Raw genomic sequence first — 17,385 nt, 5'->3', positions numbered from 1 at the left:
TTTCTAGCACACCTCAGTCAAACATAAATGGATTTCAGTAATATACTAACAGATGCCGTAAGTGAAGCGCTTTATGGATGTTTTGTCTTCTTCATCAGCTGCAGGGAGTAATGTCAAAATAATCACCACAGGATGAGTCCATAATTGAATTGTGAAGAAAACACTTTTCTCAAGAAACAGGTTGACTAAATTTATTCTGCATAATGCGAACTTTTAAAGAGGTCTGGAATACGCCCATTTTGGGTTGGAAGAGGAGCTGCCATGAAACATTGAAAAAACATAAAATACAACCCAGTACTTTCTACCTCAAAAGCACAAATCCATGAACATTAAAGCAGTTACTATCAGAAGAAAAAAAAACCCTCATAAATATGTAAAGATACTATTCTCCATATGTCTTATAAAGGGGATAATAGCCTTATATTAAGTTTTGCTTTGATTTGTAAGCTTTCACCTTGTGGTGTTTGCCCTACAGCCTTTTAGTCATGTACAGACTGGAGAAGCGAGAGCTTTGAAGTGTCCAACTTCCAGTGTAGTTACTAACATTTTTTAATAAGTCTTAAGAGGTCTGTGTGTGATTTACTGTAATTTCAGAACAAGCTCAGAAATTCACCCTAACTTGGAAAGAATGGGAGAGTCATTTGAGCACATTATCACTGTTAGGGCAAGGGGGGTAGAGAGGCATGAAAATAATCTGGAACGTGATCAAGTCAAATTCAAAATACTGTGTATATAAATGTTATTACTGAGAACTTTAAGGGCAACAAGACAGTTTTGTATAGATGAGATTTTTTTTTTTGCAACCAGTAAATATAGTTTAAGTGATTTGCAGCCAATTTTTATAATTGCAATGAAGCAGCTGTGATCAAACTCTATTTGTAGAATCATAATAAATTTGCCCCCACCTACTAAAATTAGTTCTAAGCATCCAAAATTCCCATTTGAACATCTGACTGAACAAAACAGGCATTGCTCCATGCCAAAAACTGGAGGAAATAGACCTAAAATATGCCATTTTCTCACCAGAAATTGTAGGCTCCCAGAATAACATGTGAATTAAAACTCATTTCAAGCTTGTTTGCATTGCTCCTCATTCCCATTCATAACAAATTTCTTGGCAAATGTTCTGATTATTTCTCTTTTTTCCTCACTTTTTTAATTTAAACACAATTTTCAAATCACAGACAGTCTTGCAAGGAGAAACAGCTGATAGTACAACCCATTTGAAAATGGAAAGGGTGGAATTTTACTCTCAGTAAGAGCTTGAGGCAACTTACATGATTAAAGACTGTACTGTAAGCCATCGTTAAAAGACTTCTTCCCATAAGTGAAAATGTGCAGTTTGCTACCATACACATCAGAGGAACACAAACCAAAATGAGCTCAAAGTCAAGCAAGATATGTAAATGTCTCGCTCCAAAATTCCTGCTTTTGCTTTTTTTTTTTTCTCCCTCCGCAAGGCTGAAGGAAAGAATAGACATTTTAACAAAGTTAATATTAAAATCAGTTTTTTCAGTTTTCCTCTTTCATTGGTATTCTTGAGGAAGTTTGCACCATCACATTCAGAGAAGATGACCACCAATATTGATGCAGGATGCCTATGAATCAGGCTCTTCTTGCTTCCACTATCACAGAACTGTTGCACAACAGAGTTTCACACATCTCTCTTCACTCCTGCCCTTCTAGATGGGAAATTCCCATTTTACAGACAGAATTAGGAAACAAAGGTCTCGAGCAGCCAAGAAATCACAGGAAATTAACCCTCTAACTAGGACAAACATGATTCACCAACCTGAGATTTGGAAATCTCAGGCAGACCAGGGATACACAAACACAGTAGATTTCCAAGGCTGTTCACAAGTTGCCTGCAGTGCTGCACAACCTCAGCTGCCACAACCCCATTTGTTTCAGAAACCTAATGCTGTACACAACACAAAAAAAAAAAAATTTCCTCCTCTTGTCTTTATGCTAAAAAATATATCCTATCTGCACTCTAAATAAGGTTAATATGCAACAAGAATACATATATTTATGGATTTATATTACATACACATGATTATATCACTATAACAAAGACTGTAAGATTTTCTAAAATATATATATGCTACTAAAAAAATGCTTAGAAAAACATCAGCAAGAACCACTTAGCCCCTATAAAGCCTCATTTTAAAACCAGAACTTGGTGGAAGAAGTAAATTAATTATATTAAGCAGGAAATTGTTCACTAAATCAATTGGGCTACATTAGAGACCTGAAAATTAAGACTAGTTCCAAGGTGACCATATGCATCTTCTGAGGAGTGCCAAGGTAACAAAAGACATTCCAGAAAACCTTTTTCATGTCTTACACACACACACACACGTATATATGTGTATTTCAGCACACATCTGTTCATCTAACAATTATTTTTCAGTTGTTCTTTATAACTGGCTGTATCATCACCCCTAGATACCCCCGTGACAAAAATCAAAGCACGTATGTGTAGTGTTTATTCATAAATCTCTTTATAAGTCCTTACCATTTTAAATTTGTTCAGATGTGGATAGCATCTGGATTTCTTCAAATCAGTTATAATTACAATGTTCCCTTCTTAGCCCAATAAATTAAACATTTATTTGCTGTCTATCATAAGATCCCTCCTCTAAAAGAGTGTATTTATTATGTCTTTTAATTGCCAAATACAACGAGAGGATCATCTGAAATTCACTACAGAAAGCAACTCTGCACTTCCAGATCCTGGAGGTATCTTCACATAGATTTTCACTGTTCAGCACCATGGTACTTCAGGCAAAAATAGAATTATGTACAATCCTTGCCTGCATTCATCTGTGAAATTTAATTTTCCATTGAAAATCTACATGTTAGCAGCAAGTTCTGTCCTCAAGCATGAATGTGTGTTTCTTATTGGATCCAGTTTGGCAAAGTTTCTAAATACAATTTTAGCTTCCATTTCACTTCAGGTATACAATCTATTGCTAAGTACTATTGGCAATGCAGAAAAATAACAGAGCTGTATAATGGCTACAGTCACACTTAACTTTTCAAAACTTAGGTAAAGCTCAACAAATTCTTTAATTTAGCCATCATGCAATAAGCTGCATTTACCTACTTCCCATTTGAAAGTTCTCTGCATCATTTGGACTGGAGGGAACTGTTTGCCTTTGCTGTGCCCACAGCTGGGCCCCCACACACAACCTGCAGCCACTGTCAGCACAATGTGCAATTAAAAAGAACCGTCAGGAATGTATTTGAAGAGGGTAAAAACAATATTTGCTACCCAAATCAGTCATACCTACAAGAAGGGCACTGCCTCACTGCATGTGCCAGGTTGGGCCTGCGGGCCCGGGCTGCTCTCAGAGCCAGCGCAGAGGGGCTGAGCCCCGCCGAGAGCTGCGAGCCCCAGCCCAGGGCCAGGGGGCCTGGCTTGAGCTGCCACTCGCTGCAGGCCCCTGTTCAAGCCAGGGGACAGTGTCAGGGGGCCCCTCTGTGCCCAGACATCCAGGCCAGAGCAGTGGGGGCTGCCAAGGAGCAGCATGCCGAGAAACCAAGGATGCTCCCACCCTTGTGGCGAGCCCGCTCCTGCTGCTCCCCGTGGCAGGGGTGGCACTGAGCAGCTGCCACACTGTTATCTTCACCCAGGTTATCTTCACCCAGCAAACAAAGCCCAGGGGCAGGCATGTGGCATCCAGGCCAAAACAGTGCAGGGACCCTTCTCGCTCTCACCTAGGGCAGGACACCAAACACCTGACCAGAGAGAGCAAAAGTGACATCCTCCTACTTGAACTAGGAAGAGGCATATAAAACTGAGCTAATTTCATGTGACACTGATTGTCAATCTGTTTTGGCTCCTCTGTTCAATACAAGAAAGCACTCTTGTTCTCATCTGCATTACGATCTCATCTATCCAAATGCAGCAGCTTGTTTTAAATAAAAAATTATCTCGGCTCTCCCTGCTTGAATCATTGTTATTGATCATAGCAACTTCAATAAACCCTGCTGCTTACCCAACGGCCTGGGGGCCTGTACCCATCTCCCCAGCCCTTTGTTCCACATCCTGATTCACCTTTTCAATCAAGGATTTTGACGTAGCTGCTGCCCTTTTGCATTATTACCGTGCCCCACCCAAATAATGATTTTATCACTTAATTCTCTTCCAGACCACATTTCGTAAAAGGGAGACAAAAAAAAAAAAAAAAAAAAAAAAAAAAAAAAGAAGAAGAAGAAAAAAAAACCCCTATGCCCTGCTGGGTGGGTAAACATGGACGAGGTGGGGTTGTCTCACCACATGACAGACACACCCCACACAAAAACCAGAAACATGCCTTTCATTGGGCAGGTTAACATTTTTCTAAAAGTTACTTTCTAGTCCTATCTGATCACTGTCAGGATGAGTAATGCAAAACATTCAATTTCTTGTGGGTTTGGTTCCAGTAGTTACTAAAAGCAGCCAAGTACATGTTTGTTTCTAAACTACTTGAAAACCTTCAGAAAGTTACTTTAGAAAGTTCCTGAGCCCTTCACCAGCACAGGGATTTTACCCGCCTCCGTTTTGCACGGTAAACACAAAGCTTCAAAACCATTTATCTTCAAGTACTAACTTTATTTTCTCATTTTCCTTGTTGGAGGATTCTTGCCATTTTCCAGGATGTAGTTAAATGTAAAAAAGTAGCCCACTGACTCCCCAGGCAGAGACTTGTGGAAACAGGTGCCTTTAAAAAAAATGAAAGACTTTGTCAGCTCTCTGACCTGCCAGAGCTCTGTGCATTAGTAACACACAGCGCCTGCTGAGCTCCCCTCAGCTAATTAGAGGACCCGCATGGCAATGAATGGCCTTGACTATAAATACTTCCTGAAAGATCTCTAACAGAGTCAGAGGAAATGGGAAAAAAATGAGATGCAGCTACAGAGAAACTATTTCAGATGTTTCTTGTTTAAAGGGCTGCTTTTTCTTTCCTTAAGTTGCTTAGGGATGACATGCAGTATCCAAGACTTTCAGCAAATAAATGTGAGAAGTGTGATACAATTATATGCATTGAATTTAATTCTGTATATATACTATTAAGATGCTGCTATGAGAAGGTGATTGGAAGTAGGACACAATGCCAAAGAATACAAAAACTTCCATCTGTCACCCTGGAGGGACCACCAAAAATTCATATTTAAACCAAGATCCCACTCTGTGTGCTTGAACCTGCTCATGCTGCTTCTTGCGCTCACAATAAAAGCAGCAGCAGCATCTACCACCATCAGAGAGGCAGGTTTTACCTCACATGTATGTTATTCTTCTGGCCAAGAATTGTATGTGCTTATATAAGTCTTCTGGAAATCATAAAGGACAGTTCAGCATTTCCAATGCTTTGCAGCTATTTGGCATCCAGCTCTGTGGATAACAGGAGTCAGTACTTCATAATAGGAGAAATGATGATTTGCCACTAGGGACTGTGTCTGATATTTACTACACTGATACTAAATCAATTATATGTAGATTTAATACTTACATATCAATTGCATATTTTTAAATTAGCTCTGCCACTCACCTACATAGGAGAATGCAAAACAAGAAAGGGGAAATAATTTTTTCTAATTTTCTTTCTCTCCCAAATTTAAAGCTGTATGACCAGCTTTAGCCAGAATGCCATATGAAATAGCACAAGTGCAAATATCACAGACAAAAAGAAAATAACTCTTCTCAAAGTAAATGAAACTTTTTTTAAATGCCGCGATTTCCTGTAGTGTCTAAACAGTCTGATCATTATGGTGCAAAATAATCTCAGTTTAACAGAAGAGTAGATTTTATCCTTTGCACCATATAAAAAGCTCATAGTAAAGGTTAACATAACCTCAGTCATATATTTAATGAAACATCCTGCAGTATGCCTTTGATAAAAATCCACAGTACTTTTGGAATAATGTGACAATCTCTCTCCCTTTGATGGTACACAAATCCCTCCACAAACTATGATTAGTACACGAAATAATCTTGCTGTGTGCAGGTCCATGTGACCCCACAGGACAGACACACTGACCTGTATTATCACTGCATCTTTGTTGGTTAAACTACAATGTCTCTACCAACACCTTTAGGTGGGCTAACTAGGCCTGTGTATAGGTCTGAAGGCTCAGGCTACAATTCGCTGTTTTGTGGAAACTTTTCTGCTGCAGTGTCCATACAGGCTGAAACAGGACACTTCATTTAAAATCAGTTTAGCAAAAAGTTCCTGCTGTCCAAGATCTGCACTGTCAAAGCATTAAACAATCTGCCTGGCCTGGAGTCTGCTGGCTGCCAATGTGCTACCCAAAAAAAGGAACATTTTTGCATCTCAATAGACCTTCCAGTATCAACAAATCTTTCAACTAGAAAATCAGCTACTCTAAGGAAGAGCAGAAATAATGTCCACATTGTACCACGCTGAGGTACATTTTTGGTAATTCCCAATTGTAAAACATACTGATTCACTGTAAGTACAGATGGTGGAAATATTTTAATAAGAAAAATAAATTAAAGCTACTCACAGAAGTGTACCAAGCCCCTGAGAAAGATTCTGTTACACACACACAGCTTGGAAGCATTCTCAGGGATAAAGGTGCATCAACTGCACATGTGTGTTTGCATTGTCTCCAGCTCCTGAAAGGTCACAAGCAGTTTGGTCTTTTAGATTCTAAAAATGAGAGAAATCTTACCCCAATGACTCCCACAGACAATCTACTGCAGCACAGAATCTAGGGAAGGACCATGGTCATCATGTACAGAAGGAATACAAGAAATAGCATATAAATGGCTTAGTCAACATCCAAAGCTGAAAATTACTCCAAGCAATTTCTAAAACTTAATTATCCTGTAAGCATTAAGAATTTCTGAGGGCTACGGTATATTTTCACCCCTTCTCCAATTGATTTGTATTGTCTCTGATATTTTACCAAAATGCTAATCACTTTTAAACCTGTAGTATCAACCTCTATCTACTTGAAAAAAATGTGAAAAAATCTTATCTCCTCTTTACCATCTCCGCACCATCAAGAAAGTAAAAAATTAAAAGCACATGGAATTGCTGCTACTGTCAAATCATTACAAATAATTTGTAATAAGCAGAACGACTTTATAAATACAGAATAGCCAGTACAACCAAAGGGATGTGTTAGAAACTTTCTTTTTTAGTCCATTTCTCAGTGTTTATTCACTGAGTAATTCCAAAGTTTTGGCTTCCTCTGTGTCAATCTTCAGGGGGAAAAAAATGAAGGTGTCCACAGTGATTTTATTATAGGTTTTGTTTCCTAGTCACCAGTTGTCCTGGGATACAGTGTTTTGCATAAGCATTCATTATATGATACTAGAAGGATGTATTGAGTTAACACTTTGCTTTCAGAGAGGACCAACTTTTAGACAGCATTAGCTGCTCCTACTAGCCATTTCATATTAGAAAAATAAATGTAGAGAAAAGTAGATAATAATGAGTAGATAATAATGAGAGATTTGCTTAACAACACAGTGCAATCTTTTTTTTATTTCAGAGGATTACAAAAATTAGTTTTTCAAGCTTTTCTGAACATTTTTTTTTTCTCTCTGGGCCAACTGAGCTTCTGGGCATACATATGTGTATGTCAGATAATCCTTGACACTAAGCTCCCAATGGTCAAGCTGACCATCTCTTTGTCTTCTTATTCGTGACTCCAGTACTGCATCTCATAACTCTGTCTGCAGAAAGCTAAATCAAGAGCAAATTAAAGGAGTTGGGTTTCTATGATCTTTTTCACAGATTGAAAAGAAGAGGGAACTAGTATCACTCACAGAATCACACTCCCAATATCGCCTATCCTTCAGATCACCCCTTACCTTCAAGAAGTTTCAATTCTCATTTTGTTTTCTCTATCCATCAATCATGATGAAATATGTAATATTAGGGACTCTGTTCAGCAGATGAAAAAAGTTAATCTCCTTTCCCCACTTTTTTTTAAAATATTTCAAGCTGACAAAAGCAACTTGCCCAATTTTCAAAGAAAAGTGAAAATTCAAATATTGTCAGTAAGGAAAAGACACAGACAAATAAGTCCTTGGCACAATAGAATTCAAAGAGTGTGGCAGCTAAAGGTGTACACGAAAGTAATTCCTGTTTGAAGGACTGAAGGTTTTATCAACCACTATAAACACAATCTGCTAATAAATCATTATAAAAGTAAAGTTGTACACACTTTAAAATGTAAGGAATTAATTTATATGCACTGTTAATACACAAAAGTAAGACCTTTATCTTTTTTCCAGAGAAGTATGGAAGATATAGGTTTTTTAGTCCCAGAAGTGGTGAGTATGGAAGATACAGGTTTTTTAGGCCCAGAAGTGATCACACTATTTCAAAATTGACAAAATATTAATTTGAAAACATATGCATATATAAAAGTGGTTTATATAAAGACTTTAAAAAAGCATCTGAAGTTATTTTTAAAATGACATAAGAAGCAGCCAGCATACAGTTTCCCATTCTATATTCAGCAGTGGCTAAAACAAGTAATAATGGCCTTATTCTACTGTTTACTAAGGTTTTAGGTCCATCTACCAACCAAATTAAGACCTTTATAGAGCTGATTCTGCATACTACCATGTCCCTTTGCAGATTTTTGTTTGGCTTTCTTTCATTCTCTTGCAGCAAAAAAATAAATGAAAATATTTGAAAAATTGAAAATAAATGAAAGTAATTTGGATTCTGATAAACCACAGATTAAATGGCTCCCCTGGCGAATCTGTCTGCACATGGCTAAGAACCAGTACAAGAACTGAGGTGGGATGTAACTAACATCATATGTACAGCAGGAATTCCACTGCTGCATGGGTTTATGTACATATTTTAATACCTATTTCATGTTGGAGGAGAGAAATATAATCCTGCCATCCACAGTGAGCACACATCCGGGTTAGCAACAAGGAACCTATCATACTGTAACTGCTTCTCATACACTTAAAATCTGAGAACGATAACTAAGGTACAAAAGTTTGTGGTCCCCATAAATTGCGTGCAGGGTTTAAATTGCAGACACTCTATTTTATAATTTGAACGGCTGCAGTATTTTTAAGAACATTGACTTAATTTAAAACAGCTTTTAAGACTCCTATATGTACAGAGACAGATATACCTGTGTATAATCTTAGTAGACCATGGAATAAAACATTTATCTTCCTTTTTACATGTTACATGTAACATTGTTACACTAATTGATTCTATGGATTCTGATTCAAATGCTGTTGTAAAAGACAAAAAAGGAAACCAGCAGATCATCACTTCCATTCTAGTAAGCTTTGTCTGCAGACTGACTTCTCCTGTGGCAAGTTTCTATAAATTCAGACAGGGAGCAGCTCCTGAAAACATGTGATGACTTCAGGAGAAAAGCATTTGTCTCCCTGTTCAGCTCCTCAGAATATGAGATCTCTTCTAACCTCAATTTTCTCTACAGTGAGAAAAACACACCTTGATGGAAGGGAAATTTCCTTGTATATAGATCCTTTTGTTTAAAAAAAAAGGGGAATTATTTGGTGGGACAAATATTTACCTTCTCTTATCACATGAGATCCTTTCTTTTCTTTTTTTCTTTTTCTTTTTTTTTTTTTGCTTCCAAGGCAACCAGACAAGTGTCAAAATTTATATATAATTATGTTGTTTCACAAAAAAAGGTTACTTTGTATTAATATTTAACTCACATTTCATATTCTTAGATATGTAGTAATATAAAATCCTGCTTAAGTGTGAACTGTCACACCACCACAAAATTTAAGAGGCGATTAGGTGTTTTAGTGTAACAGATGTGCAGCCTTCTGGGGTTCTAAACCTCCCTTCTTCACATGCATCACCAACCTGCACAATTAGCAGGAATGATTAAACAAAATTCAATCAGAGCTAAAGAGCAAAAGCAGACGCTTACTAATACTCCATCAATATATAGATTGCTTTATGTGAACACTTTGGAAAATTTACCTACCAGCTTGGCTCTACAAATTTGAGTCTTTCCTTGACTTTTTTTTTTCCATGCCCTAAAAGAACCCCAACCACATTACTCCGGACCTGAGGAAATCATATGCACGGCCAATCAAACATAACATACATGCAATCATAAAAAGCAAAGGGGGGGAAAAAAAAGGTTTCCTACCCGTAATAAGGACTGGGATTCGTCTTTTGCCTTGCCGTCCCCGGATCCAGAGTAGGGCTGGCTGAGCTGCCCGGCTTTCTCTGCTGCTCCGGCTGGGACACCCTGCAGGAAACCCTTGCCCTCCACTGCCAAGCCATAAATGGGCCTTGCGAGATGGGCAGCTTCTACATTTGGACTATCCCTCAAAGGCTTTGGCTGCTCCTGGCCGACAGACACGGGGGTCAGTAAGCCTAGACTGGTCTGCGTGTAGGATGGGCTCCCCCTCAAAATGTCTGTTCCTCTCCAGGTCACATTGCGAAGATCATCACTGGGACTGTCAGTCCAGCCTTTCTCCTTGAGCACTTCCTTATCTTCTATCTTTTCTCTCTTTACTATGCTGTCAGATATGGGCTCCCCTAATTTGGGGTCTGGATTAATCAGACTGTAGACCTTAAGGTCAATTTTTGGCTCTTCCTTGATGGACGAAACGCCGTGAGTGTCCTCCCCGTTGGCTGTAGTGATGTCCATCTCCTGACAGTGCACAGTGTTGAAGTGCTCTAGTAGTGACTGAGTGTCAACAGCTGTGAAGCTGCACTGACGGCATTTGTAGCAGTTGTGTACTCGCCTGGAAGAAAACAAGAAGCACATTAACATGAGGGTCACCCCTTGGCCTTCCCTCTCACAGTGGTTTTACCTACCAAGATTAAGAAAATAAATCAAACTTACAGTATGACCCTGTCTAAATAAAGCAAGCAGGTTTACTTTGGTATCTTATACAGCAGGGCAAAAATACTGCTGATTTTTCCCCTCATGCCTTGCAATGGCCTCCTATTGTTCCTTCACATCCCATGGTATTATTCTAAACTTCACTGGGATTTTGTGTTTTTCTTCTTCAGTTTGCTGCAATATACTTTTCACTTTCTGCTACAGCAGGAACACTAAAAAATATACTTTTCAACCAAAATCAAATAGAAGAGGACAGTTCTCTTGTTATTAAAAAAAGACTTCAAATAATATAAATTTATGTTAGAAAGTTAAAACATTTTAAAAAGTCCTTTACTTTCTACCTGTTCCATATACTTTTGCTTGACAAGATGATTTTGAGCCAAGCTCTGATTAACTCAGGGATAAGAATACACCAAAGGACAGAAGGCTGTACACAAGAGATAGCAGTGTACACTTGGTTCTCTATGGACATTTTAACACAACTTAAAAAGATGCATCTCTAAAGATAAAGCACAATAGTTGGCTGTGTCACTACAAACTGCCTTTCCCGTCAAATATAGAAATTCTTGGGTAGGAGCTATGGAACAGAGTGGAATAGCACGCCTTCCTGCTTTTACTCTAAAAGCCTATAAAAAGTACTGCATTACTAAATTATGTAAAGCATATGTTGCTACAGGAGAACAACATGTTAGCCACTTACTGTATCTATCATAGGAACAGAACACTGTTTATGAGCTCTCTAACGCCATTATGAATAATTGTTCATAGCACAGGAGTGGTCAGAGCCTTTCATCAGGCTCTGGGCCCCGCTGCACCCGGCATCCTACCAAAGCAGAGCAAAATTTCATCCCTGCCCTGCAAAATGTACAGAACTCTGCGAGAGCTTCTCCCTACAGACACGCTCACAAATCCACACCCCAGGCATTCAGAGTCTCAGCAGTGTCTTTAGCCAAACTAAAAAAATGAGCCTTTCACTATCCACACAGGACAAAACTTGTATGAGAGATCTGTTACTGCCTTGACTCCAATTGTTAGAATTAATTCTTTTAAGGCCAAATCTTTGTCTCAGTGAAGTCAATGGCAAAACTCCCATTGACTTCAGTAAGAGCAGGATTTGGCTCTCAGTGCATCTGTAGAATTGGAATGATACACAAAATGTCCCTTTTAGACTATGATAGTTTAGAAGGGACAGCTTGCCAAACTTATTAAACCCCCTTGCCTTCCTTCTCTCCTTTTGTAGGAAAAACAAACCATATGTTATTTACATTGTCTGATTTTCTTGCAGTTGTGTCAGCGCACAGACATGAGTACACATTCGGATTCATGCTTTTCAGCCCTTGTGCAATATCAGTTTTCTTTTTGTCATTTTCCATATTTATATTCACTTTAAGGGACTAGATGGTCTTGTTCCATTATGCAAAAAATAGATTCAGTTCTTCTCCACACAGCCTTATGGCAACAAAACTTACTTGTGGGAGAGCAAGCTGTGGGTTAAAATTTTGCTCTGGCCATGTTCCTTTTCCTTCATTCTACAATTATGTTTTATTAAAATCAGCTTGTCTCTCAATGCGACACTAATATATTCTCTCTTGCAACTCAATTATTTTCTAAACCAAGCTTAATTCTCTCCTGAACAAAAAAAAAAAAAAAAAAAAAAAAAAAGAGTGCTATCTGATCAAAACCATTTTATAAATACAAAAAGCCAAGTTATAAAGAGGGTCAGCCCTGTAAAGGTGGGATACCATCAGAGAAGTCCAAGTTAGACAGGGGCTAGTTATCTTAAAAGCCAAGTTAAACAAGACACCATTTGGGGCTAATGGCTCAACCACATACACTCCCCATGTGAAAGTTTATCAATCCTTTGGGACACTACTTAGCCCTAAGTGTCTCTTGTTTACCTTGGCCATTTCAATAGCTAACCCCCTTCCTAACTTGGCTCTCATCTACAGATATCACACCTCCAAACAGCTGATCTTTTTCTGCCTAACTCGTCTTTTTTTATTTTTCCATTCCTCACTGGCTAAATGTTTTTGATCAGGAGCCACATACACCACACTTCTGAGGACACAAATAAATGCTGAATATTACATGCAGTTGTAACTACATGGCTGAGGCCCAGATACAATCACCCTTCTTACATTAAAGGTTTGCTAATTTAAATTATTTCTAACTGATTCAAAGACAGTCATATAAGCATTCCTTCATTCTTCTATGAGACTGTGATGTGAAAAAAATGAAGATATACTTCAGTAGATAGTAACCCAACAGGCTTTTTTTTTCAGAATGTATGGTTTCCAGTATGCATTAAAAATCTGCCATCAACATTATAAATCTTGATACTTCATATGGGTTTGTCCTGTGTATTATTCAATCCCCAAGCTCCAATATGTAAGCTAAAGTCTGGAGCTGTCCAATATAAGTCACAGTCCCAAATAATAAAATAGTAACTATCATCAGCCATTAGAAAACTTTTGAAAGTTGGAAACTTATTCTTTCCCAGAACAAGGCATAAAAAGAAAAGGTTTTCTTCTCAGTTTTCACTCCACCCTGACAGCAAGCAGGGAAACAAATTTGCAGTGTTTGATTTCTCTTTTACTAGAAATTAAGTCTACTCTATACTTCTAAAAGCCCAAGTTACATCTAGAGTTGTGTACAAAGCTCTTCAAGGCTAAGAAACAAAATTTAAAGAATTCCAGTCGGCAAAGTACACAAGTGCTCTACCTCAAAGTTACACTTTACAGCTAGACCACAGCTATACCATCTGAAACTCTGAATTTGTCTGATGCAATACTGTGTGTTGGTACAGAGCCACTCTAAGAAGAGGAAAATCTTGGGATGGAAGAAAGTGATGTAAATGAAGAAGAAAACAGCACTCTTCCTTCTTTGTTATTGTTTATATAGTCCTCAATAACACTAACAGCAGGTTCAAGCCACAAACTGGCATTCTCTGCAATATGGCATTGGGCTGGCAATGTTATCTCATCCACTGAGGTCACTTAGCATTATCGTTTCTACTAGAAAATAAAGCAAAGACCTGATTATTTGTGGACAGTAAAACATTTAAGGCCAAATCCCAAGATTAAATGTCAAGAAATTCACAAAAACCTTCTGAGAACTATAAAAAATCTTATCATTATTTGTACTGAAAAGTACTTGAATTGAGCACTGTAAGATATAAGGATTTTCCCTCACAAAGTCTTTACGTCAGAGAGATTACACGGTTGGAGTTTTTTATGGATTTAATGTTCTTTATTTGAACTTCCTAACAGGCTGCAAGACTCCCTACATTAGCCAGTGGTTAATTAAGTCTTGTTGACATACTTCTAACTAGTCTGAAGTATTACAAAACACCATCTTCTACAAAACAAGTTATTTTTTTTTTAATTACCTGAAGACAGTCCTAGGCTCTAGGGCATAGAAAATATTCTGGAAGAAGGTATGGCTGTCGTCTCACTTCCATTTTTTCACATTTTATTTTAATTATAAATATAATAATTACTATCATTTCTCATGAAGAAACAGGTTTGTAAGAAAGTTAACTTTTGAGATGGCTGCTGCACTCAAGCTTTTCAGAAGAAAAGACAGCCAGCAAAGCAAGGAAGAAAATGCAGCGTGGTGTTAGAGCGGAGAGGAGACAGGGCAGAGTGGAGAGCAAGACTGAGATCAAAGGAGAGCAAAAGCCATTGGCAAGAGCAAACAAGTTCAGAGCAGTGAATTAAGGTGTCAGGGGGATGGAAAAGGCCCTCATAGCTGCTGCTTTTGTTCACTGAGTGAAGGTTTCTGCTTTGCTCTAAAACTGGGAGCTGGTGGGCCTCAATTGACATTTTTTCCCCAAAGTTTCTTCTCTGGGGGAAGTGTCCCAAAGGTGCCACATTTCCATAATCTGCATATCTGATACCCTGCTCTGGCTTTTTGTGCCTGAGAGTCTGAGGGCCAGTCCCAACAGCCCTGTCCCTAACACCCCATCCCTGAGCTGCAGCCCAAGCACTGGGAAGTCACAAGCCCCAAGCACCCCTTTGCCTTTTGCCCTTCTGCCTCCTTTATCTTTGAGAGGTAAGGAATTATTTCATTAACTCGAAATTAATTTCCAAAGAGAGCCTTACAAAACTGCTGCCATCCACATTTTCAAAATTATTTATTAGAAAAATTATTCTTCCCCATTGCCAAAACTTCTATTTCATTTGAGTCTTTATTTTCATATCATATTTTGCAATTTAATGAATCACTATCCTACCTTGTTTTTAAAAAGCTTAAAAGATTTTTCAGCATAGCACTTCTAATTATAACTAGTACTGATCAAATGCTTTCAGTCAAGTAAGGTTTTACACGAAAAATTCTATTGTTTGCTAAATTGAAAAAATTCACCGTTTTCCCACATTTTAGCAAAGTTTTAAAAAAAGAGGCACTTCTGCAAGAAGTTGCTTTGATTTTGCAAAAACAATCAAATTTAATTACTTTGGAACAAGCAGGAAAATAATCTCTAGACTAAGTGAAACAACATGCAAAATTTGCCCAAATACTCGGTTTGATTTTTATCTAAATTAAAAGTGTTGGCATCTTCTGGCTCATCAGAATACCAGACAGTTTTAAGAAAAAACTAAGCTTTGCAATGAAAATGAATAGTATCTGATTCCTCAGAGGTATAATGGAAAATGAGTAGTAGCAGAATTAGTGGAAAATGGAGGCCAATAAATCTTCTAGGGATTTATTTGAATAAGCAAATTTTAGTGAAGTTTAAATACAAGTAAACTCAAGTGCTATGTGATTCATTGACTTCAGATTAAAATGAACAGCTCTCAAATAATCATGTCAAGAAATACTGAATGACTGCTAAGTGTAAATATAAATTTCTGTGGAAAGAAAAATTGGAAAGAACTGCTTTTGCAAATTCTAATACTGTTGCAAATACATGGCTGCTAAGGAATAACATTGGGATATTAGAAATTTTTTAGCTAGCAATACACAGTGAAATTGTAGATGTAGAGCCAAAAGGAAGCAAAATAAATAATAAAATAAATTAAGCATGTTGTTCAGATACATGACTCGAAAATTAAAATAGTGCAGAGGAAAAATCTATGAATCAAAATATGTAAGCAGCATCTAAAGCCAACACTGATACTCCAGATTATCAAGGCTAAATCTAAACATGGGAACAGCAGAACATTTTTTTCCACTACATTAATGTTTAGTATTCTGTTTACTGTTAGAATCCATTCAGCTCCTTATTATAGAAATGAAGAGGTTTTAGAGACATGGGCATGTACAGCATTTTAAATACATCAGATATCCATTATGTGTGGCATAAAATTGTTGAGACAAATTCTGATTAAGAAACAGGGAAGCCCAGTTGGCTGTGAGCTGACTACATTAGCATGTTTCTGTCTATCAACCAACACTACTATTTTATAGATGTTCTACTTCTTAAAATCTGAACTGTACTCTGTCTTTAGGTTGTAAATTACAAAAAGGGAAAGAAAACACTTATCTGATACATGCCAGACTTCTACTAAATAAAAAAAATAAAGCCTGGTAGTAGTAATAGAAACAAAAGTTATAATGTCTCAAAAGTTTTAGTTTGATAGAGTGAAAATTAGGTTATACATAGAAAAACAATAAAACCTGCTGGTGTTTGCCATTACAGAGCAAATAAACTGAACTAACTCATGTGATTTAAAAAAAGATGGACAGTGGGGGAAAACATCAGCAGTACAAGTAGAAAAGAAATAAAATTTATGTTATCAAGGGGGAATTACAGGAGAAAGGGAAAGAAGTTAGCAGTTATGGGGACATTGTACTTTGCTTTACACATGCCCTCAGAGTAGTCAATAATGTCGTAGACCGGGATTTACAGAGTATATTGCTCAAGTGTTTTAAACAAAATAGCCTAATCTTAGACAAACAATTTGAGACTAAAATGCTTAAAGTGTATCTCTTGATTTTCCAAAGTTCAGTTCCCTGTGACTACTGCCAGAACTGCAGGGTGCTGAGCCCTCCTAAGGAGCAGCTACAAGTACCTCATCTCAGACTTAGCACTTCATTTTGAAAGTCATGGCTTCTCCGTTCTTTGGAAAAAGGATCCTAGCTCAGCATGCTTGTTAAAACTTAAATTACCAGTTGCAGCAAAATAAAAGGTTGGATTCTTTCAGTACAGGAGCCATTTCAATCTTCCAGTTACTTAACCACTAAAAAAAGATCATGCCATGCCCCAGCAGCGGACAAAGTGCTGCCTATGGAGTTCTTCAGCATGGCTCAAAGCTGTTATAATAATGCTTGGAACTTAGATACCACTTTTCATCTTCAAAGCAGTTTACAAACATTAACTAATTAATCCACACAACATCCCTCAGGCCCACTTGGATCAAAAATGGGGAACTGCATGCTGGGACCTGAATCCTCTGTGGGCCCTAGCTCCAAATTAAAGATGAGCAATCTGCTCCTTTTTTTTTTTCTAAATAGACTCCTGATATATTGCCAATGCAGCCCTCTGTTGGGCAACATTTGGATGCCCCCAGCTTTAATCTCTATTAAAGTATCATGCCCCAGTCTGCC

General features: G+C 37.8%; 1 protein-coding gene across 1 annotated transcript in view; it reads right to left on the bottom strand.

The window, feature by feature from the left end:
* The window catches only part of TRPS1 (transcriptional repressor GATA binding 1), a 211,106-nt gene that overhangs the window by 136,245 nt on the left and 57,476 nt on the right, over window positions 1-17,385 (bottom strand). Inside the window, exon 5 of the mRNA XM_059474944.1 lies at window positions 10,132-10,735. Within this exon, the coding sequence (XP_059330927.1) occupies window positions 10,132-10,735 (604 nt within the window). The remainder of the gene's footprint in view (window positions 1-10,131; window positions 10,736-17,385) is intronic.

The sequence above is a fragment of the Ammospiza nelsoni genome, chromosome 1 (assembly GCF_027579445.1).
Source record: "Ammospiza nelsoni isolate bAmmNel1 chromosome 1, bAmmNel1.pri, whole genome shotgun sequence".
NCBI lineage: Eukaryota > Metazoa > Chordata > Aves > Passeriformes > Passerellidae > Ammospiza > Ammospiza nelsoni.
The sequence above is the reverse complement of the archived record's forward strand: the minus strand, read 5'-3'. Positions and strand labels throughout refer to the sequence as shown.